Below are 27841 nucleotides of genomic sequence, written 5' to 3' on the forward strand. Positions count from 1 at the left end.
ATTTCTTCCTAATAATAATGAAATATAGAGAAGTGCTCTCAAACAACTCCTAACAAAGAAATATTGAGATAAGAGAGGTCTTTTTTGGCAATTTGTTCCCCTTTCAAAATTGATGATAAGTGCCTCATGGTGCAAGAAGCATGGGGATGGTGACGACGATGGTGATGACAGATACGATTATGCCCCTGCAACATGCATAGAAGGTGATGGTGATGACGATGATTTAAATTATGACTATGCTCCAGCAGCATCTATGGAAGGTGATGATAGCGACAACAATGGTGATGGTTATGATCATGGACCTGCTGCATAAGAAACTAGTAGTTTATTTTTCATGTTTTTATGCAGGCTAACTAGTTTTGATGAATTGAGGAATTATAACGTGCTAGTAGGATTGCTCGATCCCTTCGAAATTTTTTGTGGTCGAACAATTTATGAAGTACGTTGAATTTAAGTCAATCAGTTATTGTCTCTGATGACATTAATACATGGTTAAATGGAGCAAAATTGTGCAAGGTTAACTTGTTATTATTGGGATAAACTGTTTCTTTCCTATCATACTAGAAAGTGCCACAATATATATGGAGAGGAAGATAATGGAATTCTTAGAGACTAATTAGTGGTCATGGGAGTGCAGATATTTGTCAGTTTGTCAGATACACAACTTGGTACAACAAGTGTCATAATACAATTAGTTTAAAACTTTAAAAAAAAAAAAAAATTCAACCATTTGTATTATAACATTAGGTGTATTGAAAAATTTCTCATAGGAGTGGGCACATTAAAAGTGTTATAAGCACGTTGTACTGATTAATAAGTTATTCCGGAATGATTAAACCCCAGTTAATAAGAAAATTAAGAAGAAGAAACAAATTAGCCACTTACTAGTAAAGGCATGGAGAAAGCAAAAGGTGGAATATTGGATTGGGATGTCAGTAGAGTACACGTAGCCGTTCTTGTATATATATATGAATGCCTTGCCCTGCCCGTCATGTGCCAAAACTGTATCACTCTAGTCCTACTCTCGTCCTTCAACAATTCTAAATGAAGATCGATCTGGTCCGTTCTATAGTTCTATTTTCACTGTTGAATATGATCAACTGCTTGTAGTTATTTTTAAGAGTTCTTTCAAACAATCATTAGAGTATCAATAACTTCTTTCGTAAGTATTTACTATTAAGTCCCTCTAGATGCTAAAAATACGATAAAGACCGCACATGTATATAAACAGTGGTCTCTTCTTTTCTTTTTGCAAGTATTTTCTAGGTAGAAAATTCTGTGTGTTTCTTATATTATAGATCTGTAGGCAACTAATCCATATGAAAATTGAAATTGTGTTTATCATATGATGACATGAAGTCAGTGCTACAAAGAATAAAATGATTCCTCTTGAGCTAATGGTACATTAAATAATAAATACCTAACATGTATGTCTTGAGCTAAATGATGTTACATAATCGAATGGTAATATACGATGATCGGAACCATTTTTCTAATTCACCATTTAAGAACAACTCTGCAAAAAATCAACCAAATGAGTGATAGTTTAAGGTTAACCACTGATTAAAGTTGTCAAAAATTTCAAGGTTTATTAAATAACATAGTTTGTCTATTTATTACATATCTATCAGATTACTACACGGTTTCATATTTGGTTAAGCCTTAGTATTGTTCATGTTTAAAGGGTAACTTTGAAAATAAAAAGTTTAAATCATGTTTACAGCATTACAAAATGAGAAACAAAATAAAAAAGAGAGAGCGAGGAAATTTTAATTTGAAAGTTGCTAGTATTCGTTCATAAAATGAAGTATGACTATTAATTATTTCTACCATAAGATTGAAAAGCAAACATGAGCTTTTTCTTTAATGCATAAATCATATTGTTCCCACCACAAAACACGTTGCCAATTACCTCGATCGTATTCATATATGAATCTTTTGCAAAACTTCAATTTTAGACGTCCAGTTATCAGATAGTAGCCTCGTGGTTCTTCATTGGAAATGTCCCTTTAAAGTTCATACCAAGAATATAACAAACTCAAGTGCATGTGGACAACAAGAGATTACAGAAATTCCTCTTTGTTCTCATTCATTTGTCATTTATAACTGGTGCATTACTCCGTTTATGTGTGCAATCGAGTCATAAAATTATGGTTCAATCTATAAAGGGTATATACCGTTTACATTTGTTTACTATGTATATAAACAATTTTATATATGATTTTCTAATTCTTATGGTTGATCGCGAATTTGTTCATAGTTGCTCACCAATGTGAACTACTCTCCACCAACCAGCATATAACGAGAGAAGGAAGTTCTTGATGCAATAGTCGCTCACAGGTCATCTCAATTCGAGTGAAAACATGCGTGTGTGCCATGCATATTTCACCTACAAACGATATTATTCGCGTACAATAACAATAAATATTGGATTAATCTCATACATCAAGTATTTTTTTCGTCCTAGTCTGATACCTAAAGTTATTATTCTTGAACACTTTTATACATCCGTTAATTTTCTGTCAGAACCTCCGTTAACTAATCACATGATGTCCATATAAACAATAACTGAGACTACGTGTCAATATGGGCCATAAATCATTTCAAACTGACATATGGTTTTGTACGTATGATCACGTTGTTCTAAAACATGTTCAATTATGTAAATGCCTTAGCAGTCTGGTCAATTTTATTGAAACTTCAAACAATATTTTTGTTAAGGTGTGCACATCGAAAACACATTGCCACAAATTCCACCAATTCTTGGGTGGATTAGAAGGACCAAATTAGAAATGAGGATATTCGATATAAAATAGGAGTGACAGTAATTGAACAAGACGAGAAAAAATCGATTAAAATGGATGAACATGTGAACCAAAAACTTACAAATACTCTTGTTAGAAAAAGCAATTTTGAGACGTAAGGTCACGGTAAAAGGGGTAAAGGAAAACCTCATAATACTTGGAAAGAGACTTAAGAAAAGACATGAAGTACATGGAGATGATGGAAGACTTGGCACAAAGCCAAGCACAGTAACGTTCTAGAAGATATACAGCCGATCCCACTTAGTGAGATAAGGCTTTATTGCTATTGTATATGGTGGATTGGAATGAATTATTGAGTTTTTGCAACTATATATGAACCAGCAGTTGTGATGTTACATATTTCAATGATGTGCCTTGGGCATTAAGTTTTGTCATTGACATCCCAACGCCATTACCAACTATACATGAACTAGCACGCTATGCTAGTCTACTTTTTCAGCGGATGAGATAGGCCTTGGGCATTAAAAGCGACTGTATTTTCTGTTAGCATTTATTTTTACATTTCATACATATTTGTTAATTTTTTATAATTGATATTTTTTAACTCATTTAATTTGACTGCTTAAAATTAAGAATAACTTGTGAAGAGTAAAAATAAGTATGAGAAGAAATCATGTTAAAGATGAAGTGACAAAAATCCATAATTTGAATGTAAAAGATTCAAATTATGCATACCAGATGAAAATAAATAAAAAAATTAGAGCGAAATTATTTTAATGAGAATATTACTGTCATTACAATTAATGGAAGAGGAAATATAATGAGCTAGTTCTTATTTTTTCAAATGAGAATATTAATATCATTACAATTAATGGAAGAGGAAATACAATGAGCCAATTCTTATTGTCTCTGCAATTTCGTGCAACTCTCCGTTCCCGGGACTCGGTCATTTCCCAAGTTTTAGACTTGAAGGCAAAATTATTATGGACTTTAGACTTGGGTATTTATTTCGGTATTATCCTTGGTAGTAATTTTAAGGGTTGGCTGTTTGATGCGTTTACTCGTTAAGTGAACAACCTGAAGGTCCTTTTGAGATTATTGTTATAAATTATACAAAGAATACTGCTTTGCACACCTTGATAACATTTACCTAGGTACTACCAAAATCTTGTGGATGCGAAGGCGATTATCTTTGGCAAGGAAAGATATCAAACGCTTAGATGATCAATTTGCAATACGGGGGAAAAAATTATCGGTGTGTAGTCAGTTGATATTGCAGATGATTATTCTGTGAGAGTGAAGAAAGTAAGGGTTAATCTAATATGGGTGTTATGCCTATGAAGATTCAATAAAGTCTTTGGGTATGAATGAAAAATACAGATAGTGTTTGTCCTTTCGTGTTCCTTTCTTTCCTTTTCACACTCTCTTTCGCTGCACCTTCCGCCGGCCAGTGAAGAAAGATTATTATATATTAATTATTATTGACGACTTTGTGGACTGAAGAAATGTTGACTTGTCTTCGGAATTTAAGTACCATTCGTTCGGCAACACAAACACAACCATTGCTATTTTTTCAGTCTGTGATCTGAACCACTGCAGTGCCATAATGGTGGATACCATCATGACAGTCCACGAAGCCTGCTCTTCGTCCTCCTCCAAGTCGAAACTTTGGAAGTATGATGTGTTCTTGAGCTTCAGCGGCGAAGACACGCGCAATGGCTTCACGAGCCACCTCCACGTGGCATTGAAAGACAGAGGATACCAGGTCTTTATTGATGAGGACAATCTAAAAAGAGGGGAAGAAATAAGAGGGGAACTGTTTCGGGCAATCGAAGAGTCGAGGATCTCTATCATTGTCTTCTCAAAGATGTATGCGGATTCGAGTTGGTGTCTTGACGAGCTGGTGAAGATCATGGAGTGCAGAGACAAACTGGGGCGACATGTTTTGCCAATATTCTATCACGTTGACCCTTCGCATGTCAGGAAGCAGGACGGAGATTTAGCCGAAGCATTTCAGAAACACGAAAAAGACATCCGTGAAGAAAAAGATGACGAGAAACGTGAAGCTAAACGAAAAAGGGTAGAGCAGTGGAAAGGGGCTCTCACAAAAGCCGCAGATTTGTCTGGTCACCATCTTAAATCCACTCATAATAGGTAATCATTCAGCTGCTGTTCAAGATTTAAGTTGTATTACTCTAATTAACATGCTTAATTAATACACCTTAATCTCTCACGTTGATCCTTCGCATGTCAGGGAGAGGCGGAGAGATCCTCTTACCGAAGCTGCAAATTTGTCTGACCACAAAACCACTGACAACGGGTAATCTTTCACCTGCGTTTCTAGATTTGAAACATTTTAGTGAATGACTTAATCTCTCAATTATATAACATGCTCAATTAACATTTTACATAATCCAAACATTGATTCACAGGCTTAATGAATACACCTTAATCTCAGATATAAAACCTAAACCGTTATTGGAGTTTAATTCATACACCTAACTTTTATTTATCAATGAATGACTTTCTTTCTTTTATTCAAGTCACATACTAGCTAGTTGCTAGTTAGTATATATATACATACATACATATATATATATATATATATAGGAAAAATTAGGTTTTCATCTCCCATTTTTATATTGCATTGATTGAAACCTTATTGTTTTTCTATTTTTCATCAAGGTCCTTTGACCTTGTCCACAACATCATTTTAGAATTTGAAAAATTACACGTTAACACTTTGCTAATTATTTATAGTTTTCAGTTAGGGAATTGTTATTAGCATTCCAAAATTATCATTTAGCACTACAAACTTTCTATATTTAAAATACACTTGTGATGAGTGTCAAATGAGATTTTTAGAGTGCTAATAATAGTTCCTTCAGTTAAAGTATTAGCCCTTTTTATGTTGAAATTAATATTAATCGCTTTGTCCAGATTTTTAGTTGATAATTGAAATCTCATCCCTTCCTACATCTAAGTCAAATAAACAGCCATTTAAACTCCTCCATTCTTTTTCATTCCTCACGCACATCATCATGCTTGTTTGTCGGGTCCCTGAGATTTGCATAACACATCACCTTGGTCCCTGAGATTGTCCAACATCCATTATTTTGGTCCTTCCGTTAAAAACTCCATTAAGTGTCCTAGAGCTCTTGGCCGAAAGTTTGGGCAATTTTCCAAGTTTTGTAACTCAATCGTTTCTTAACCAAATTTGACTCATAATATATCAAAATGAAGATACGAAAGTGTAGAATAAGATTTGGAAGCCCAATGGTTGCCGGATATGGCCGGAAAATAGCTTAAAAGGTGACTGGACCGCAAGAAAATTGGAAAACTCGCCGAAAACTGGGTAAACTTTAAATGTTCATAACTTCTTCAATACTCAATGAAATAGAGTGATTCAAAAAGAAAATCATGCTTCTCAATGAGACTAAGAGAATGGTACCTTTTCTGAAGGCTAACTCGTCGTGGTTTGGCCGGAAAACGACTCGAAAGTGGCTATCTTGGTCTCCAGTTAGCCAATTTCGAGTCGTTTTCGACAAAATCATGATGAATTAGCCATTGAGAAAGGTACCATTCTCTTCATCTCGTTGATAAGTATGATTTTTGTCTTTGAATCACTCGATTTCGTTGAGTATTGAAGAAGTTATGAACATTTAAATTTTACCCAATTTCCGGCGAGTTTTCCAGTTTTCCCGTGGACCAGTCACGTTTCAGGCTATTTTCCGGCCATCTCCGGCAACTATTGGGCTTCCAAATGGTATAGTCTTGTTCTACACTTTCCTATCTTCATTTTGATATATTACGAGTCGAATTTGGTTAAGAAACGATTGAGTTATGAAGCTTTGAAAATTGCCCAAACTTCTGGCCAAGAGCTCCGGGACACTTAACGGAGTTTTTAACGGAATAACCAAAATAATGGATAGTGGACATTTTCAGGGACCATTTCTATTGATTTTCAATCTCAGGGACCAAAGTGATGTGTTATGCAAATCACAATGACCATTTTGGCTAAAAAGCCCTATGTTTTATTGTAGATATTTTTTTTAAGTCTTATAATCTGCAAGATTTGTAGATCTTTGATTCCAATAAATTTTGGGAATTTTAAATTTCATAAGTTTTTAGATATGATCTTGGATTTAAATCCGTGAGATATGAATTACATTAATTTTTTGATTTAAATCCCTTAATGTTGTTAATTAGAGCCATTTTCAACAAGACAAAGTGTTTTAAATGTTGGACTCAATCAATAATTTTTAATTTAAAAAAAAAAAAACTGACATGGAAATATAATAAATACTAAAATGGTGAGGTGTACAAAGTCAAAGACTTTGATCAAAAATTGACAAACTATAAGGTTTCAATCTAACAATTGAGATGACCAAGACCGAAACCAAAATGACTCATATATATATATATATGAAGAAGAGAAAGAAAATTGTTTATGTACTGATATCTCCTACAGAGCCTCATTTAGTCCCACTAATGTTTACGAATTCAATTTTCAGGCGCGAAGCAGAGTTCATTAAAAAAATTGTTGACGAGAATATTTGGGAATGGCTTCCTAGAACAAACGAATTACATGTGGCCAAGCACCCAATTGGAATCAAATCTCGCATTCAAGGTATTATCAATGATCTTTCAAGTGGTGGATCAAATGATGTTCTCATGGTTGGAATTTGGGGGATGGGTGGATTGGGTAAAACAACAGTTGCCAAAGCCATTTATAACCAAATTCATCGTAAGTTTGAATTCAAAAGTTTCCTTGCCGACATTAGCGACGCTACAAGTAAACATGGTCTGGTATATTTGCAAGAAAAACTTATTTCTGACATCTTGGAACAAAAGTCTGGAATAAGCAGTGTTGATGAAGGTATCGGTTTGATAAAACAACATCTCCAACATAGAAGGGTACTTGTCATCATAGACAATATAGATGACCTGAAACAATTGGATACAATAGCCCGAAGTCACGATTGGTTTGGTCCAGGAAGTAGAATTATCATGACGACACGAAATGAACATTTACTGAAGCAAGTGAAGGTGAACAAGACGTATTCGCTTCAGGAAATGAACAAGGAAGAAGCTCTGGAGCTCTTTAGTTGGCATGCCTTTCAAAAAAGTTGCCCTAATGAAGAATATCTTGAAGACTCAAAAAAGGTTGTTTCTTATTGTGGAGGTTTGCCACTAGCCCTTGAAGTTTTAGGTTCTTTTTTGTTTAAAAGACCCATTAAAGAGTGGAAAAGCCAATTGGAGAAATTGGAAAGAATTCCTGAAAGAGAAATAATAAAATCACTAAGAATAAGCTTTGAAGGGCTAGATGATCCAGAGAAGGCTACATTCCTTGACATATCTTGTTTCTTTATTGGAAAGGACAAGGACTATGTCGCCAAAATATTAGATGGATGTGGATTTTATGCAACAATAGGAATCAGTGTCCTTCGCGAACGATGTCTTGTAACTGTTGAAGGCAACAAGTTGAATATGCATGATTTGCTTCGAGAAATGGCCAGAGTAATTATTTCTGAAAAATCTCCTGATCATCCTGGAAAATGGAATAGGTTATGGAACCGTCGAGAGGTCATTGATGTATTGACAAATAAATCTGTAAGTTCATTCTCAATAAATTTTGGATTTATGCATTCATACAAGAAAAGCATAGATGTAACCCACACAAGTCAATTATACATTAAACAACATTTATGTGTAAATATATTCACCGTATGTGATTTTACGTAATGAATAATAATAATAGATGTAAACATATGCAAATATACCGTTTCTTACCACTATAACTTTTTTTTTTTTTTTTTGTTAACAGGGAACTGGAAAAATTGAAGGACTTGCTCTAAATTTCCCTGACGAAACTAAGACTGCTAGTTTCAGTACAAAAGCATTTGCCATAATGAAGAAACTAAGACTGCTTGCTCTACTTTTCCATAAAGAAACTAAGATTGCTAGTTTCAGTACAAAAGCATTTGCCAAAATGAAGAAACTGAGATTGCTTCAACTCAGCAACGTCGAGCTCAAGGGAGAATACAAACATCTTCCCAAGGAGTTAATATGGTTGTGTTGGGAAGGATGCCCCTTAAGGTCCATACCAGATTACTTTTTCAATCAACCAAGACTAGCTGTTCTAGAGATGCGTCGTAGCAAACTGGTACAAGTCTGGAAGGGTTCCAAGGTACAATGAATTACACCTGATGATGTTCTGTTTCTATGTGTATTTTTTTTTTTTTTTGTAACATCTTCATTTCGGATATTAATTTCAATTTTCTTTTGATTTTCTGCAACAGTCGCTACATAACTTGAAAACCCTTGATCTCAGCCTTTCCAAAGCCTTACAGAAATCACCGGACTTTTCACAAGTTCCAAATCTTGAAGAGTTGATATTGGAGCTGTGTTGTAGTTTGTCCGAGATTCACCCATCCATTGGTCATCTTAAAAGACTTTCTTTGGTGAACCTCAAGTTTTGTCGCAATCTTATTTCTCTTCCAGGGGATTTCTACAAGTCTAAATCTGTTCAGACTCTTCTTCTTACTGGATGTTCAGTATTCAGAGAATTGCATGAGGATTTAGGGGAGATGACATCATTGAGAATACTTGAAGCAGAGGATACAGCCATAAGAGAAGTACCACCTTCCATAGTAGGATTGAAGAATCTCACTCGTTTATCTCTGAAGGATATTCAATCGCTACATTCGTTCAGAGAATTCGATCTCACACGCGGCGCATTAGATGATGCAATTAAGGATCTTGGCAGTCTAATTTATTTACAACATTTGCATCTTCGATGTATTATGTTTCATAGCTTACCAAACCTCAGTGGTCTTTCAAAGCTCGAAACATTGTGTTTAAATGGAAGCAGATATCTTCGTACAATCCCTGATCTACCAACAAATTTGAAAGTTTTGTTAGCCGATGATTGCCCTGCATTGGAAACAATGCCGGACTTTTCGGAAATGTCAAATATGAGAGAACTGGATGTAAGTGATTCACACAAACTCACTGAGGTTCCAGGCTTGGATAAATCATTAAACTCCATGGCGTGGATTGATATGAAAAGGTGCTCCAATCTCACAACTGATTTTAGGAAGAACATCCTACAGGTATCTCTATCTCTCCCCCTCTCATTGCCTTCCTATCGTGCGCATACATGTCTATATATATATCACTTGTATTGTATATATAGGGATGGACTTCTTGCGGATTTGGTGGCATTGCTCTCCATAGGAATTATGTTCCTGATTGGTTTGAGTTTGTCAACGAGGGCGCTAAAGTCAGTTTTGATATTCCCCCGACCGATAATCGTAATTTTGAAGGGCTAACTCTATTCTGCTTGTTCCGCATATGCACATGGAAATATTTCCCTAATCTTGCCATTACTATTATAAGTAATACCAAGCGTACTAAGTTGCAAGCCTACAAATCCAGTGGAGGTTATGGGACTCAGAATTATGAAGATGAGTATCTTTGGCAGGGACAACTCTCGAACAACGAGCTCAATTTGCAAAGCGGGGATAAAGTTGATATACTTTTTGAAGGTTGGTATGGTACGGTTGGGAATATGTTAAAATGATGAGAATAGGGGTTAATCTAGTATGGGACAAACTTATGAAGGAAAATATGCATGGTTTTTTTTCGGTAAACGGAAAATATATATGATTTGGACGACACCAGAGCCGTTCTTCACTGAGATTCGGATGAGGAAGGACCAAGCCATGATTTGGATGAACCTAGATATGTTTTTGACTCGCAACCAGCTCAGTTCTATGATGAGGGAGGACGAAGCCATAACGCATCTGATAAACTCATTTGTGCAAAATGAAGGTGAAAGCATCACAGTCAATTCGTCAAACACCTCACCACTTTTCGCTTTCCTAGTTCGATAATGGAGGCGAGTCCATATTTCATGCTTTTTTTTTTTTTTTTTTTTTTGCAGATTCCTATGATTTTTTCAATTAATTGTTTTGAATTTTGAATTATTGCATCAAGTAACATTTCAAAATTACAACAATCAATATAAGACATTCGCCCAAATATATGACAAATACTACTCAAATTCGCACAAATACTTGCCCTGCTTCCGCCACATATTCAAGGAATTTACTTTTGGACATGGATCCTCTCCGAATCTAGTGGTCCTAATCCACCAAGTCTAATCATCCGAACCACTGAAATTTAATCCAACGGTTAAAGTTATTATAACTTTTAAAGCAAATTCCTGTTTGTAACCGTTTGATCAAATTTTAATAGCCCGAATAATTGAACTTGGTGAATTAGGACCACTAGATCCAGAGAGGATCCATGTCCTTTACTTTTAAGGTTAGAAAGAAAATCAATGATAGCCTCAAGATGCCAGTCAATATATAGTTTCTACAACCTTTTCATTAACCTTGACTTGCCCTGACATTTTAACAGAAGATTGACTCTACATTTACTAAAAGATTTATTACCTTTTCTAACACCTTTGCAGTCGATGAACTCGTATGCCCAATAAAAAATTGTCTTCTGTTGGATTCTCCAAAACTTTAGACGGAAGTTGTTTGTAAGATTGTAGAGCCGTTCCTGTTAAGACAAAAAATCTCATCTGCAAGACTCAGAAACGATGGAATTCTCAATAGAATATCTAACAAAATTTCTCCACTTCCCTTCCACTCTGACTGATGAGTTCATAAGCTTCTTCTCCGGTTTTAGTTTTTACTAGCGATGCTGCCCGCAGGATGCTACGGCTTTTAAAACCATATAAAACATGCCAAAAGTTCTAAGTATATATACGATATGCAATATTTACATACATGTGATTCATGTCTTCTTAACCAGTAACAGAACAAACTGAAAAAATGAAAAGCAAAAATATGAATTGTACATGAAATTGTGTTCAATCCAAAAATTACACTTCAGAAGGATAAACATACATGCACTCTGCAATTTCATTTCTCAGTTCTACTACTGCCACTTATTCTAAAAATGGTCCACTTCAACTGTTACCCACTTTATGAGTGCTAATTACATCCCCTACCTGAAAATCAATTGCACACTGACATGATAATCATCCAAATCAAATTGATTTTGGAGCTGCCGTGCAATTTCCTTCTCACGACTACTACCTGTACAGGCACCTCCAATTGAAGGCTTCGCCCTGGCTTTTCTCTTTTCCCATCGGGCTCTTCCTCTTGCCTCCCCTTTCCCCCAAACTGTCTGCCTCTTGAATGCTTGTCATCATGGTCTCGATGACTCATTTTTTGGGGAAGCTTTTGTGCGGCTGCTTGGTTTTGAACAGGGACAGATTCAATTGCTGTGGAAGCCATGAATATATCAATATGAAATTACAAAGTGAAAAAAATGTATAAATAAGTTCAACTAAATGTGTTTCTTGTGTGATTCAAGTATAAGTCCATTACAGACAAAACTTAGCAGAAATTTGGTTTTCCCTTCATTCAAAAAATTCAAGTTTTATTCTGCCACCTTACACCTGCCCCATCTACAACTATATATTCACCACTAGAAATAATTAGTGAACAAATCCAAGTGTAAAAACACCGTCTCCTCTCGACTCCTTCCCCACAACCAAGTGACATAGAATTAAACTTAATACTACACAACCCGGATGCAGCATAGAATAATAGTAAAATTTAATAACAAGCTGCAAGCTGGACATGAATGAAGATCCACCTTCTTTTGGCCTCGTAGTCGTTGCAGAACTACTCGGTTTGTCTTGAGTTCTTTCATCATGGGAATCTGCCTTACGAGTGTTATCTTATCTGTATCAATTTTTTTATAAGATTTATCCTCTTGCTTTCAATTGAAGGTTCTGCTGCCTTCCAACTGATCTAAACTCATAATTTCTGGCAATAGCCCACTACTGTCGGAGCTAACATCAGAGTAATTAATCTGCCTATGATTGCATCATGCCCATGAGTTATGCATGCAATAGCAACATTGAGTGGTTGAATATTATGGTAATAGCAACTTGCCCTGCTGTGGAAACCGACTTTTAGCTGCCCCAACTTGGAACTTCTCGAATGGAGGGGGGCGTTACCATCACTTTCCTGTGAAAGCCTTAAAGATAAACGAAAAAAAACCTGGAATATTTTTTATTCATCTGCCATTGATTGAAATTCATATTGAGTTTAGAGAGACACCTAAAACTTCTTATGAAATTCATATTGAGTTTCATGAAAATGTACTTACATCAATTAAAAATTTGATGTGGATTCGCTTTGAGATTACATACACAAATACGAAGCACAATGTTCATTACTAAGTTCTAAGAAAGTGTTAGTTTCTTAATCTAGCTTGAATACTAAATTTGATGTGGAGTCATTTTGTCGGGTATTATCCCACTTGCCGTTGCTTTCCATAACTAGCTGAATTTCATACTAGCTTGAATACTAAACTGAACATATTCAAAATCCAAAATGGAGGTTTTTTCTTAAAAGAAATTTGATATGTGTGGTGCAGATCAAGAGGGAAATATCTATCATGAAGCTTGTCAGGCATCCCTACGATGTTCGTCTGCATGAGGCATGTCGTATCTTTATTTTTAGCTGCAAAAACTTTCTGTTTCTGTAAATTGTTTGATTTGTGCAGTCGGTCACTGAGGATGAATGTTGTTTTCTCCAGGTTCTAGCGAGCCGTACTAAGATTTATATAATCTTGGAGTTCATTACTGGTGGTGAATTGTTTGATAAAATCGTGAGTACTCCTAACTTTTCAAATACCACAACTCAATTTCTAATTGTGGACCATTAGGTCCTTGAGAAAATGGTGATGGTAACGTTGAAGTGGCCTGTTTTTAGGTTCATCATGGGCGACTAAGTGAAGGCGAAGCGAGGAGATACTTCCAACAGCTTGTTGATGGGGTGGATTATTGCCACAGCAAGGGAGTATATCATAGAGACTTAAAGGTCTTCCCTTTATAGCATTAAGCTAGCTATTGTGATTCTTATCATGAGATTCTTATCAGTGTTCTTTTGCACGAGATTCTTATCGTTGTTCTTTGCAGCCGGAGAATCTGTTGCTTGATTCTCTTGGAAATTTAAAATTTCCGATTTTGGTCTGAGTGCATTGCCTGAACAAGTAAGATTCTTATCCGAATCATTCTTGTCCATTGAAATGGAGGGGGACGTTACCATCACTTTCCTGTGAAAGCCTTAAATATAAACGTAAAAAACCTGGAATATTTTTTATTCATCTGCCATTCTTCGGAACGTGAATGAAATTCATATTGAGTATAGAGAGACACCTAAAACTTCTTACGAAATTCATATTGAGTTTCATGAAAATGTACTTACATCAATTAAAAATTTGACGTGGATTCACTACAAGATTGCATACACAAAAACGAAGCACAGTGCTCATTACTAAGTTCTACGAAAGTGTTAGGTTTCTTAATATGGTATTATTCCATTTGCCGTTGTTTTCCATAATCTAGCTCAATTTCATACTAGCTTGAATACTAAACTGATCATATTCAAAATCCAAAAAGTGATCGATCAAAGAAATCTCTAACTTATTTACATGTATAATACAAGCTGAGCATTGAGCAAGCATCAAGTAGCAGTAAGTACCTTACTTCCAGGAACGACGCTTCTGTGGGCCCAAGTTTCAAAAGCCGCCGACTACTCGAATTCCTCGCAAACGAAAGACCACATTTTTCTTTCTCTTCATCTATTTTCTCAGCAACCAAACAGAAAACGAGAAAATAACGAGAAATACAGAGAGGTGTGATTTACTTGGAGGACTTTGGAGCCGAGGAGGTGTGATTTACCTAGCGGATACGGATTTGAGGTCCATGTTGGTGAGCTCGGCTTCCACTGAATTCACCACCGTACGCTTGTCGTCGGACAAGGCGGAGTGGATCAGGATCATCGCCTCCACTTGTTCGTGGTCGCGAAGCTATATCCTCTGGCTCTTAATGTTTCGATTGCGGAGTCGGACGCGGCGCCGGAACTCCCTCCATTTTTCAGCGCCTGTTTGCTGCGGCTTTGATTTTGGGGGTTATCTGATTTATTTATTTATTTATTTTCCTGCAACACAAAACGGCAAATATATGGTACAGTCCCAAATAGTTCATGAAACGGCATCGTCCGGGGTATTGGTTTGCCTTTTGTGAGAATGAGAGCCAGTGGCCCAAAATTAAAGCCTAAAATGTAATGGACCACCGACAAGGTGATATTTTGTATACGCCGAAAGCATGGATTATTACGGCCGAATGGCTATAGCATGAGAGGTCTGAAACTTAATTTTCATGAACGGTAGGTTTGATATAACTTTGTACTTCTGCTTCTAGTGCAAATATATTGTTGTATTAAAAACCAATCCAAGTAGTTTGGTTTGGCTTTTAGAATGAAAACGTAAAACTTTAGGTTGAACTAAATTAAATTATAATTAGCTTGGTTTGGTTCAATTCGAATTGACGTATTAAGAAACTATTAAACCAAAACCAATCTTAACGATGTTGCTACATTGATTGGGGTATTGTTTAAGACTTGAAACGAATCAAATTGAACCACGCTTATCTCTACAAAGTGAACTCCGCTTGTTACATCACTTATTATTGATAATTGACATTTAAATTTACAATCTAAAATTGTAATTCATTTAGAGTATCATCTTCACATTCATATTGTTTATATCTACTAGTTCTCCTTTATTTTATTTAATATAAAAGAATATAACAAACTTAAAGAGTGCATGTGCATTAATTACCCCGTCTTTGTGTACAACATTGTCATAAAATTCCGGTTCAACCTATAAACTGTATATAAGGTGGATTAGTTGTGGGACCCACTCCACATTGAATTTCAACAATCTAAACCGTTTATTTTGTAAGTCTTGATTCATAAATCATCCTTACAAAAATTCAATTCAATATGAAACCATTTAACTATTTAATTATCACGATGAAATTTCATTATTTCTTATAGAACAAAGTGTTCATTAATTTCTTTGCACCCATTTAGATATTTGAAGTATATCCAATTTGGCTATATTTTGCAATAATGATCTATGAGGTACAACTTGAAAAATAAACGGTTCAGATCATTGAAGTTCGATGTAGTATGAACCTTACAACTAATCCCTATTTAAAAAATTAAAGATAAAAAATTAAAATAAGAATTCCTTTGCTTAAAGGCCTAATACACACACACACACACATTGTACATGGTTTTCTAACTCTTATGGTTGATCGTGAATATTGTTAATAGTCGCTTACCATTCACCAATGTGAACTACTCTCCACCAACTAGTACACAATGAGAGAAGTAAGTTTTTGACGCAATATTGCCCGTTAAGATTCAAGAGAGGTGAGGAAGTTTGGTTTTCTTGGTGTAATAATTAAACAACTCACAGAGTCACTAGTCTATGCGCCATGCACATCTCAACCATGCATATTTCAAACTTCAGACATATGGTTTGTATGTATGATCACGTTGTTCCATAAACATGCTCAATTATGTAAATGCCTTGGCATCTTGGTCAATTTTATTGAAACTTTAAACAATATTTTCGTCAAGGTGTGCACATCAAAAACATATAGCAATAAATTCCACCACTTATTTGGTAGATTAGAAGGATAATATTATGATCGAGGATATCTGAGATAAAGTGAGAATAATTGCAATTGAAGATAGATGAAAGAAATTCAGTTTAAAATGGTTGGACATATGAACTGAAAGATCTACAAATTATCATGTTAGAAAATGCACTTTTGACATAGAGGTTTAGGGTAATAAGGGTAAATGATGATTTGACGCAAAACGAGCACAATGATGTTTCAGGATTCATACAAAACAAATTTTATTGTTGTATTTGAAGGATTGGAAGGAATTATTGAGTTTTTGCAACTACATATGAACCAGCAGTGGTGGTGTTACATATTTTCAAAGCTGGGCCTTGGGCATTTAGTTTTCCCATTAATATCCCAACGCCATTGCCAACAAGTAAGGGGCAAAGGAACAGTAATAATATGCAGTTGGCAGGGAAATGTTTTCCAATTTCCATTGTCTGAATAGTTTTTTTTTTTTTTTTTCCTTTGACTTGTCACTTGTTCTGTGTAAACCAAATTCTCGTCCGTAACGGAGGCAGAATTTAAATCCTACCTGTCTTTTTTGCTTTTTGGATCACCGAACTCTTACCATAGATTTCTTTCTTACTAAATCATGTATTATTAATAAAAATGAGCACGTTCATCAACGTTTAAGTAATAAACAAGTCATCGACTTTCATGTCCTTTGGTTTCTAAAATTTTGTCCATAAATTTAGTTTCCTTGGCATTACCCTTTATCATATACATGTAGTGTCGGAGATAACTTCCTAGCTTGATTGTAAAAGTTATGACATTTTCTCTCTACGTTATATATTTTACTTTTTTGGGGGCTCGGAAGACTTGCAAAGATATTTCAGCCTTCCCTTGACCATTATCGTGTGATTCACCAGTATCAGAGATCAAACTCAAAACGTGCTATGTGGAATATGAGTCTGTAATTCGTCTCCTACCATGGAATCATTCCGATGTGGTTCTAGATTTTGGTTTGAGTAGGTCAAATATTTTCTGACCATCAATGGCAGAAATTGCAATATTTTTGGTAGATGAAAACGACTAGGGTTTGAAAATCGACAATTTTCATGCAATATACAGAAGACAACAAGACAATTTAACAGAAGCTATTCTGATGAAAATGTCACTTTCAGTGGGGTTAAGAGCTGCCATGCCATACTGATGAAATGAAGTCCTCATGCTACCAAAAAATATACAAATTAAGAAATTGCATTTACCCTCCATTTATCATATTAACCACATGATCATGTACAATTCTGATCTGAAACACACAAAAGTTTATATGTTCTAGTCGTTCACATACGAAATTGTAAGTGATGGTTTAGACTGTTCTTATCTTACAATGCATTAACAATTAGGATTGTAGGCGATTGACCAAAACATTCCTAACCAATAATGCATCAATGATCAAGAATTTTGAAATACCAGAGCAGCCATGACCCACAATGCATCAATTGTTAGAAATTTTGGATATCAACGATGAGGAATTGTAGATGATAACTATCCATCAACAGTAGACGACTGACATGATTAGTTATAACCTATTATAAATCAATGATTATAAATTATAAATAACTGACAGTGTCAACCTCAACTAGGAACTATGGAGCATTAGAAGTAAATAACAAGAACTAACCTTGGCAAAGAACACACGAGTATAGTGAGCAATGGCAATGGAAAAGCTTCCACAAATATGCAATGCCTCACCTTTTCGACGGGATGGTGGATAATGGATAAATGCTTCGGTTTAAAGAAGCAAAACGTCATGCTTTTTCCCTTGGAAAATTGAACTTTACCTGCCGTTTTTTTAACTCCGAATCACCCCAACAGGGTGGTAAATCAGTAAAATCACACCTTCCCAACCGTTTCATTTAAATTCCCACGAAAATAACCCACACGCGCCGGCGCCAACCCAACTACCGCACGCGCCAGACCTATGAACAAAACCGACGGTCCTTTCACACTTCACAGTGGGAATGTTGGAAATTTGATTTTTAGTGGGCTAAAAAATATGTTTGTTTCTTTAATTTATAAAATATGCTATTTTTGTATGTGAAAAGACTTAATAGGTCTGCGTATTAGTTCATCTCACTTATACACCTCACACAAAAATAAGTTTTTAAACTGTCTAGATGTCATATGTTCCGACATCGAAATACATACAGAATCGACACATGACATTAGGAAGTAACTATTCAACTATTACGCCTCGCTTCCGAGTCATAATTTAATTGCACTCAATTTGTTTATCTACCTTCGGTTGTCACTCTCCAGTATGTCTTAAGCTCATCTCAAGCACTTGTCGAGTCATTTTTATTGTCTTGAGTGTTATATTACTTCTTGTTATATATTCGAGAGGTGGTGAAGGGGCTCGAGTTATTTTTTAAGGGTCTCAAGCAATAGTACCAAAAAACAGAGTTTTCTTATTTTCGTATGAGAAAAAGAAAACAAGGGCATCAATTATTTTGAGTCTCTAAGACCATTTACCAACCCTTGGATTAAAACCTAAAATTTTTAACTTAGAAAATTTAGGTTTTAACCTAGAAAATTTGGACTATTAGATTTTTTTTTTACGTTGGATTTGATCAAATTAGATCTTAACAGTTGAATTCAATGAATTTATAAATATAAAATTAAAAAATATATACATATATGGTAAGTCAGCCCAACTAACCTGGAGGAATCTTGGGCTAAATTTGGCCCATAAATGAGTTTGAGTTTAACTCATATTTGCTCCAAAGGTTAGATTAAGTTGGAGTAAGTTTACAACCTAAAATTTGAGTTTTACTCCAAGAGTTAGAGTATGTTTAAAAATAGATAAATTTGAAAGTTCCCCATTTCACGATTAATTCTAGCCGTTGGATGAGATAGAAGCTTCATCCGTGGAGCAAATAGAATTGATTTAAATAGCCGCGCGCGTCGGGCTTTGCAAGAGGCCTGCTGCGCATTGTCTTTCCCTCGGCTATTAAATGAACCTCGCTCTCTGTCGTCCTGCACAAACTGAAAATTTTAACGATCATTTTAAAGAGAGAAAGTAGAAGCTCTCTCCCTGTCTCTCTTTCTCTCACCCGTCGCAACAAACACCAAGACTTACTTAGAGAGAGAAATTAAATGCAGAGCTCCAACCACCATTTCCAGCAATCAAACATGTCCCTCTCACATTCACACTCCACTTTTAATTAGCCTCTCTCTCTCTCTCTTATCTCCCTCTTCAGCCTAAGCCTGTGCATTTTTCTGTGGCTGGGGAGAGCTTTTGGGGATTTCCGATGTGGAACTCGGCAGAGAACGTGTTCGCGAGATCGGGGTCGTTTCGGGAGGGAGGGGACGATGAGGAGGCGCTGCGGTGGGCCGCGCTGGAGCGGCTCCCGACCTACGCCAGAGTACGGCGCGGCATTTTCAGAAACGTCGTCGGAGACACTATGGAGATCGACGTCGGCGAGCTCGAGGCTAAGGAGCAGAAGCTTCTTCTCGACCGGCTTGTTAGCTCCGCCGACGACGACCCCGAGCAATTTTTCGATCGCATGCGCCGAAGATTTGACGCGTAATCCTCTTCAACTTTACTGATACTTTGATTTACACTGTTTGACTGCTGAGAAAATCATTGATTTCAGTATAATAATGCCAAATGTGATCATTTTCTCAGCAACCAAACGGAGGATTTTCTTTTTGTCCTTTCCAATTTCGTAACTTTTCTCTTGCACTTAATTTGAGTCTGTTCGGCTTCTGAGAAAATGTCGGCAGAGACTGCGAGTACTGAAGTTTCTGTTTTTTCTCGTTTTCTCAGCAACCAAACAGATCATTTTCTCCTTTTCAATTCCGGAACCTTTCTGTTGTGCTTAATTTGTTTTGGTGTTCTTTATTTGAGTGTGCAGAGTAGCATTGAATTTTCCGAAGATCGAGGTCCGATTTCAGAACTTGAAGGTTGAAGCTTTCGTCCACGTCGGAAGCAGAGCGCTGCCCACTATTCCCAATTTTGTTTTTAATATGACGGAGGTATAAACTCATTCCCTTTAATTTTCTTAAATTACATAATTGTCTGAAAAATTTGTAATCTTTGCATTTTTCGGATGGCGTTTTAGGCCCTTTTTAGGCAATTGCGAATATACAGGGGGCAGAGAAGCAAATTAACGATTTTAGACAACATTAGCGGGATTGTAAGACCTTCAAGGTAAGTTTTTTAAGCTTCAGTCAGTACTCGGTTACTGAATTTCCAGTCCAGTGTTTACTGGAAGCACTGATATATAATTCGGATGCCATTGTGGCGGTGTTTCAAGCCAATTTCTCACGTGGTAGTGTTGGATTGGCTTGGTATACTGCTACAGTAGCATCGGAATGTCTGTCAGAGTTACGCCTAACAAGCCGTTGGTATTGCTTCTAGATTGACATTACTATTGGGTCCACCAAGCTCCGGAAAGACTACGCTACTATTGGCTCTTGCCGGACGCCTGGGAACCGGTTTGCAGGTAACTCCGTTACTTTTTTGAGTTTTCATGAAATCATGAAATCTTTGATCTTTTTCCTATTGAGCAGATGTTTGAAGGGTGAGACAATATTTCGTGTTGTGAAATTACCGCTTTTTCAGATTTAATGACAGATTTTCTACTAGTTGCTCGCTCCGTTTGACATTTCCTTTTGCTCATTTGTACTTTTGATTATTTTGAAGATGTCAGGGAACGTCACGTATAACGGACATGGCTTAAAGGAGTTTGTCCCTCAGCGGACATCTGCTTATGTCAGCCAACAGGATTGGCACGCGGCAGAGATGACTGTAAGGGAAACTCTTGAGTTTGCCGGACGATGTCAAGGTGTTGGAACCAAATATGGTAAGCTTTGCAAGGTCACGTGTTTGTGTATGTATCGTTCTTGTTTATATGCTGACATGAATACTTGTCATCATAGATATGTTAGTAGAACTTGCAAGAAGAGAGAAGTGCGCTGGGATAATACCCGACGAAGATCTTGATATATTCATGAAGGTACTTGCAGTTGTTAGATATGTCAATTCCATTGTATATGAAATGATTGCTGACACAATTTCTTTTCCAGTCATTAGCTCTTGGGGGGAAGGAGACAAGCCTTGTGGTGGAGTACATCATGAAGGTACTTGTTTGATGCTTGTCATTTCCGAATACATATATTCTGTCCGGTTATTTTCATTTTAAAAATGAATGAAAATATTTTGTGAGGTTATATTCTCCCAAAAGCAGAAATGTCTTGTTTCAACAACATTCTGGACCACATTGTTAAAGCGGGCAAATTGTAAGTTGAAGTTCAAACGGAGGGAGAAGAGATTATGGAGAATTTGTTTTAGTAGAGAGATTAGATTAGGTTTTTTTCATTTATCCCTTGTTTGGATTTCATTGTCGTGTATAGTATGTCATAATCTAGTTTTATTCTTGGATTATCTTTTGATACTAAATATGTTTGACAAAGATTTTAGGGTTGGACATATGTGCTGATACATTGGTTGGAGATGAAATGCTCAAGGGAATCTCAGGGGGGCAAAAGAAGCGGCTTACTACAGGTGCATACTTTGTTTTTTAATTTTTGACGAGGGAGGGAGTTCTTGTGCACTAGTAAGGTAAAGCTGTTTGCTAATAACTCCGCTATGATTTCCAGGGGAATTATTAGTAGGTCCGGCAAGAGTTCTGTTCATGGATGAAATATCAACTGGTCTTGACAGTTCTACTACTTATCAAATCATCAAATATCTAAGGCATTCAACTCGAGCACTTGATGCAACCACTGTCATATCTTTGCTTCAACCTGCTCCAGAGACCTATGAGTTGTTTGATGATGTTATACTTTTGTGTGAGGGCCAGATTGTGTATCAGGGACCCCGCGAAACTGCTATTGATTTCTTTTCATATATGGGATTTAGATGTCCACTGAGAAAGAATGTGGCAGACTTCTTGCAAGAAGTAAGTTATATATAGAAGTCTTGAGTTGTAGTTGTGAATTTGCATTCTGTTACGTACATGGAATGGTTGATAATTGTTTTCCTTGTACGCAGGTTATATCAAAGAAGGACCAAGAGCAGTACTGGTCCAATCCTGATCTCCCATACCGCTATGTGCCACCAGCAAAGTTTGTTGACGCTTATCGTTTATTTCAAGCTGGGAAGACTTTGTCTGAAGAACTAGATGTTCCTTTTGATAAACGCTATAACCATCCTGCAGCTTTAGCTACGTCTCTCTATGGCATGAAGAGGTGTGAGCTTCTCAAAACAAGCTATAACTGGCAACTTCTTCTAATGAAGCGAAATGCATTTATCTACGTTTTCAAGTTCATTCAGGTACCAGTTCACTTCTGAGTTAGTATCTATTTTTCCCTTATCCCAATCATCTGTAAGATGAAATTGTTACATTGCGCCACAATGAGTATTTTTTTTTCCGGTTTCTTTTTGCTATCTGGTGCTGATTTCCCAAGTAATATGTTCTGTCTTCCAGCTTCTTTTTGTTGCTATGGTCACAATGAGTGTTTTTTTCCGGTCAACATTGCACCACAATACAATTGATGATGGAGGCCTATATCTTGGTGCACTATACTTTTCCATGGTTATTATTCTTTTCAATGGCTTCATGGAGGTGTCAATGTTGGTTGCCAAGCTTCCGGTACTTTACAAGCATAGGGACTTGCATTTCTACCCTAGCTGGGTCTATACCATTCCGTCCTGGGCCTTAAGTGTTCCAAATTCATTCATAGAGTCTGGTTTCTGGGTGGCAATCACATACTATGTCATTGGATTTGATCCTTCAATTACTAGGTAAATCATACGTTCCTTTGGATTTCTCCATGCATTCTGAAAGTTGGGATGAAATTCTTAGGTTAAATTGTTGAATATGCAGATTCTGTGGGCAGTTCTTGATATATTTCTTGCTACACCAGATGTCAATAGCTCTCTTCCGTCTTATGGGATCCTTGGGTCGAAATATGATAATTGCCAACACTTTTGGATCTTTTGCTATGTTAGTTGTTATGGCTCTTGGAGGATACATCATCTCAAAAGGTAAACTAACATTTTGTCAATGCCTATATGTTTCCAATTTGAGTTTATAATTTTACTAATGTCCTTATTTGATTGCGACAGATCATATACCAAAGTGGTGGATATGGGGCTTCTGGTTTTCTCCCTTGATGTATGCTCAAAATGCAGCTTCCGTAAATGAATTCCTTGGACATAAATGGGATAAGGTAACCTTCCAATTCACTGTATATTCAATTTTGATTAATGGATTATAATTTTTTATTAATTTTTCTAAATCGTATAAATATTCACAAAATTCCACACTGTACAGAAAATACATATTTTTTCAAGCTAGTCTCTAGGATTCTATTTTGGAACTTCTAATTTGTATTTTCTGTTATTTATGCAGAGAATTGGAAACGAGACCATTCCATTAGGCGAGGCATTGCTAAGAGCACGCAGTTTGTTTCCACAGAGCTACTGGTTTTGGATTGGTGCTGGTGCTTTGCTTGGATATACAATTTTATTCAACATGCTCTTCACATTCTTCCTAGCTTACCTTAACCGTAAGTCATTTCTGCTCACAAGAATACCCTAATGTTTGTTTTCTCTTAGTGCTACATGTAGCCAAACAAACTCAAAGAAAGAAAGCTAATTGAGTTGATTTATGATATATACAATAGCCTTGGGGAAACAACAAGCAGTAGTCACCAAGGACGAGCTTCAAGAGAGAGAAGGGAGAAGAAAAGGAGAAACTGTTGTTATTGAGCTGAGACAGTACTTGCAGCATTCAGAGTCATTAAATGGTTTGTAAAGAAGTTCAGAAATTGAATGTATTAGAACAACTCTTTTCAATTAACTATGGATCAGTCTAATTTCGAAAATTCTTGTTCATATCCTGTGCAGCAAAATATTTTAAGCAGAGAGGAATGGTGCTCCCATTTCAACCACTTTCCATGTCTTTCAGCAATATCAATTACTACGTCGATGTCCCTCTGGTGAGAATTTAACACTACTCACTTGCGCCATCTATTCTTGGAAACATGTTGACTATATAATCGTTTCTGATCCAAGTACGGCTGCAGGAATTGAAGCAGCAGGGCATTCAAGAAGAGAAATTGCAGCTGTTAAGTAATGTCACTGGAGCATTTAGGCCTGGGGTGCTTACAGCATTGGTTGGAGTAAGTGGTGCAGGGAAAACCACCCTCATGGATGTATTAGCTGGTCGAAAAACTGGTGGGACGATAGAAGGGAGCATTCATATATCTGGTTATCCAAAAAGACAAGAAACTTTTGCGAGAATTTCTGGTTACTGTGAGCAGTCTGATATTCATTCCCCCTGCTTGACTGTCCTGGAATCGCTTCTCTTCTCTGTTTGGCTTCGGTTACCATCAGATGTTGAGTTGGAGACACAAAGGGTACGCACATAAAATTATTTACTGCTTATGTATGTCTTCATTATAAGATCAATTAATCCATCATTTTAATAATTTAAAAAAAATTACATTCAGGCTTTTGTAGAAGAGGTGATGGAACTAGTGGAGCTCACTCCGTTAAGTGGGGCGTTGGTTGGTCTACCGGGGGTGGATGGTTTGTCTACAGAACAAAGAAAAAGGCTAACAATAGCTGTTGAGCTGGTTGCCAACCCCTCAATAGTGTTCATGGATGAGCCAACATCAGGGTTGGATGCACGTTCTGCAGCTATTGTGATGAGGACTGTGAGGAATATCGTCAATACTGGACGTACTATCGTATGCACAATCCACCAGCCTAGCATAGACATCTTTGAATCCTTTGATGAGGTACACACACTCTCTCTCTCCCTCTCTCTCCATGCATATGTATACCGAGAATAATGCTTTAGTATCTTGATTCATCCTGCTACAATCTTATCTATCATTGCAGCTCCTATTTTTGAAGCGTGGAGGAGAGCTCATATATGCTGGTCCACTTGGTCCCAAGTCTTGTGATATCATCAAGTACTTTGAGGTCGGATCTTGCATGCCAGTATTTCTTTAATAAAGTGTGTGATTGCGAAATGGTTACAACTGTCAACTTACCATGTAAATATTTGCTTCTGCAGGCAGTCGAAGGAGTAGAAAAGATCAGGCCTGGATATAATCCTGCCACATGGATGCTTGATGTTACTTCTACAGTTGAAGAAAGTCGTCTAGGGGTGGATTTTGCAGAAGTTTACCGAAGTTCTAACTTGTTTCGGTATGACTACTACATGAATCCTGGCTGTGTTGCTTGTACAGAGAACTATCTGTTCCTTTAGCTAACAACCTATATTCCTTTGTTTCAGACATAACAAAGAGTTGGTTGAAAATCTAAGCAAGCCAAGCGCCAATTTGAAAGAATTAAACTTTCCAACCAAGTACTCTCAATCATTTGTCGAACAATTTCTCACCTGTCTTTGGAAGCAAAATCTGTCTTACTGGCGAAACCCTCAGTACACTGCAGTTCGCTTCTTTTACACTGTCATCATCTCGTTGATGTTAGGAACAATTTGTTGGAGATTTGGAGCTAAGAGGTTTCCTTCTTTTTCTTAATCTTTTGATTTTATTGCTACTCTAATAGATTTTGAGCTATGATGATTAGTATCCGTACCATTAGGTTCTATACATGACAGGAATTTACTTTCGTTCTCTTTACAGGGATACACAGCAGGATTTATTAAATGCCATGGGATCCATGTATGCAGCAATCCTATTTAGCGGAATCACCAATGCCACTGCTGTTCAACCTGTTGTTTCTGTAGAACGTTTTGTTTCATATCGAGAGAGAGCTGCAGGGATGTACTCAGCTTTACCGTTTGCATTTGCTCAGGTTTACCTTTGTTGTGTTATGCGACTCTTTTAACGCACAATACCCTGGTATCCCGAAAAGTTATCTAATGCTTTGGTCATGCCTGCAGGTGGTTATAGAGCTCCCTTATGTGTTTGCACAAGCAATTTTCTACTGCACAATTTTTTACTCCACGGCCTCATTTGAGTGGACTGCTTTGAAGTTTCTTTGGTACATATTCTTTATGTACTTCACAATGCTGTACTTCACCTTCTACGGAATGATGACAACTGCTGTCACCCCAAATCATAACGTGGCCGCTGTAATTGCTGCTCCATTTTATATGCTGTGGAACCTCTTCAGCGGCTTTATGATTCCTCACAAGGTAACGAAAGTGACTGCTTTCTTTCTTCTCAGTTTGCTTAATTTGATCACTTGCATTTCGCGCTACATCTCGGATGTACAGTGCTAGTTTCAGACACGAAACTAGCACGAAAACCTGATTTACAGGTGAAAACACTGATTGATTGAGTTAGCTATCTAACACGTTGCACTTGTTCAGAGAATTCCAATATGGTGGAGATGGTATTACTGGGCAAACCCGGTAGCCTGGAGTCTGTACGGCCTCTTTGTTTCACAGTACGGCGAGGATGAGAGTCTTTTGACACTAGCCGACGGAATCCATAAAATGCCTGTAAGGCAGTTACTCAAAGTAGGGTTTGGTTACAAGCATGATTTTCTGGGTGTAGCCGGCATTATGGTGGTCGGTTTCTGCGTGTTTTTCGCCTTTATTTTTGCCTTCGCAATAAAATCATTCAACTTCCAGAGGAGATGACATGTCTGATTTTTATACCACATTGCTTCAGTTCTGGGAATGTTACTTGTATTACAAGTATAGCAGCTTCTCCTGAAGAAACAGTTGAGGTATATAGCCACAAGATTTACATTTATATATATAGGACCAACTTATTTGTTTGTTTTAGATCGAGTGCAGATAACAGCCGGTGGACTGGCTGGAAATTTTCATTTGTAAACTAATTACTTGTTCCATACTTTTGGTTTGAACGCATTTCTTCAACTTACCGAATAAAATGTCGTCGTCTTTTTTGTTTTCTAAGGTTGCGTCTGATAACTATTTTTGTGCTTTTTATTGGCCTGTCAATCATGCATGACTGACAATAAGAAAAAAAATAAAAAAAGATCCAATGGCTTCGGACCATCTCACAAGAGTTATGATTCAAGAGTCGTGTCACGATGGAAAAGCTTATGTATCAAAGAGACGAGTCAATGGTACAACACTGATCTTATCCCCAACTTAGCCGCCATGCTAACCAAGCACTAGTACAATTCCATCCTAAAAAAGTATCGATGATAATGGTTGTACCCTTTGACATATAAACTGTACATTAGTTTATATCTATGATGTGACTCTATTCCCTGATACATATCCGCTTGCCCTCTCATCACAATCGATTTTTCTAGGGTTATGGACACTCGTATACAATCCGACGTATCGTACGTCGGATGCATGGTAAACCAAATCAACATAAACGGCCTCCAAAGTCCTGGATCCGGCGCACCCGATCCCCGGTGCACTTGTCCTAAACGTTGGTGATTTGATGCACATACTGTTGAACGGACGCTTCAAGATTGCTGTGCATTGTGCAGTTGTGAACAAACCACACCATCGGATTTCGATCGCATACTTCTATGGCCCGCCAATGGACGTGGAGATATCACCGTTGATTG

The 27841-nt window shown here is 36.9% G+C and overlaps 3 protein-coding genes and 1 long non-coding RNA gene across 7 annotated transcripts; 3 read left to right on the plus strand and 1 right to left on the minus strand.

Annotated features, from left to right (window-relative positions):
- Window positions 1-4139: 4139 nt before the first annotated feature.
- Window positions 4140-10843, plus strand: LOC103960673 (disease resistance protein RUN1-like). The gene is made up of 6 exons (XM_048567164.1): window positions 4140-4919; window positions 5020-5085; window positions 7280-8378; window positions 8593-8955; window positions 9068-9880; window positions 9964-10843. The coding sequence occupies exons 1-6, from the start codon at window positions 4372-4374 to the stop codon at window positions 10348-10350; spliced, it is 3276 nt and encodes a 1091-aa protein (XP_048423121.1). The 5' UTR covers window positions 4140-4371; the 3' UTR covers window positions 10351-10843.
- LOC125469608 (CBL-interacting protein kinase 8-like) lies at window positions 10534-13836 on the plus strand. The gene is made up of 4 exons (XM_048567183.1): window positions 10534-10668; window positions 13236-13298; window positions 13398-13469; window positions 13574-13836. The coding sequence occupies exons 1-4, from the start codon at window positions 10663-10665 to the stop codon at window positions 13694-13696; spliced, it is 264 nt and encodes an 87-aa protein (XP_048423140.1). The 5' UTR covers window positions 10534-10662; the 3' UTR covers window positions 13697-13836.
- On the minus strand, window positions 10737-14842 carry LOC103960675. 4 transcript variants are annotated; one of them, XR_007251838.1, is made up of 4 exons: window positions 14345-14810; window positions 12447-13926; window positions 11641-12069; window positions 10737-11177 (listed from the first exon to the last, which is right to left on the minus strand). It is a non-coding gene; the product is annotated as an uncharacterized LOC103960675 (long non-coding RNA). The 4 variants fall into 4 exon arrangements; XR_007251837.1 differs by lacking the exon at window positions 10737-11177 and having other exon boundaries at window positions 11525-12069; window positions 14345-14444; window positions 14545-14842; XR_007251836.1 differs by lacking the exon at window positions 10737-11177 and having other exon boundaries at window positions 11525-12069; window positions 14345-14839.
- A 4501-nt stretch (window positions 14843-19343) lies between these two features.
- On the plus strand, window positions 19344-27209 carry LOC103960664 (ABC transporter G family member 32). Its single transcript, XM_009373146.3, has 24 exons — window positions 19344-19879; window positions 20211-20331; window positions 20418-20506; window positions 20717-20801; window positions 21002-21161; window positions 21238-21314; window positions 21385-21438; window positions 21772-21862; window positions 21958-22259; window positions 22352-22633; window positions 22788-23104; window positions 23187-23347; window positions 23429-23532; window positions 23715-23871; window positions 23989-24111; window positions 24212-24303; window positions 24391-24723; window positions 24817-25107; window positions 25211-25294; window positions 25389-25522; window positions 25611-25838; window positions 25963-26134; window positions 26223-26477; window positions 26655-27209. Exons 1-24 carry the CDS (start codon window positions 19605-19607, stop codon window positions 26925-26927), a joined length of 4260 nt encoding a protein of 1419 aa, XP_009371421.2. The 5' UTR covers window positions 19344-19604; the 3' UTR covers window positions 26928-27209.
- The last annotated feature ends 632 nt before the right edge of the window (window positions 27210-27841 follow it).

This window comes from the organism of the source record quoted next, unplaced genomic scaffold, assembly GCF_019419815.1.
Source record: "Pyrus x bretschneideri cultivar Hongxiangsu unplaced genomic scaffold, Pyrus_bretschneideri_v1 Contig44, whole genome shotgun sequence".
NCBI lineage: Eukaryota > Viridiplantae > Streptophyta > Magnoliopsida > Rosales > Rosaceae > Pyrus > Pyrus x bretschneideri.

What these genes read in the sequence shown, in the direction of transcription:
- LOC125469608 (XM_048567183.1), top strand. An exon ending in ACGATGTTCGTCTGCATGAG is followed by an intron (nt 13,299 to 13,397) that starts GCATGTCGTATC and finishes TGTTTTCTCCAG; the next exon opens with GTTCTAGCGAGCCGTACTAA. An exon ending in GTGAATTGTTTGATAAAATC is followed by an intron (nt 13,470 to 13,573) that starts GTGAGTACTCCT and finishes GCCTGTTTTTAG; the next exon opens with GTTCATCATGGGCGACTAAG.
- LOC103960664 (XM_009373146.3), top strand. Translation starts at nt 19,605, where the DNA reads ATGTGGAACTCGGCAGAGAACGTGTTCGCGAGATCGGGGTCGTTTCGG. An exon ending in ATGCGCCGAAGATTTGACGC is followed by an intron (nt 19,880 to 20,210) that starts GTAATCCTCTTC and finishes TTGAGTGTGCAG; the next exon opens with AGTAGCATTGAATTTTCCGA. An exon ending in TTGGACATAAATGGGATAAG is followed by an intron (nt 23,533 to 23,714) that starts GTAACCTTCCAA and finishes TTATTTATGCAG; the next exon opens with AGAATTGGAAACGAGACCAT.
- LOC103960673 (XM_048567164.1), top strand. Translation starts at nt 4,372, where the DNA reads ATGGTGGATACCATCATGACAGTCCACGAAGCCTGCTCTTCGTCCTCC. An exon ending in CACAAAACCACTGACAACGG is followed by an intron (nt 5,086 to 7,279) that starts GTAATCTTTCAC and finishes TTCAATTTTCAG; the next exon opens with GCGCGAAGCAGAGTTCATTA. An exon ending in AAGTCTGGAAGGGTTCCAAG is followed by an intron (nt 8,956 to 9,067) that starts GTACAATGAATT and finishes TTTCTGCAACAG; the next exon opens with TCGCTACATAACTTGAAAAC.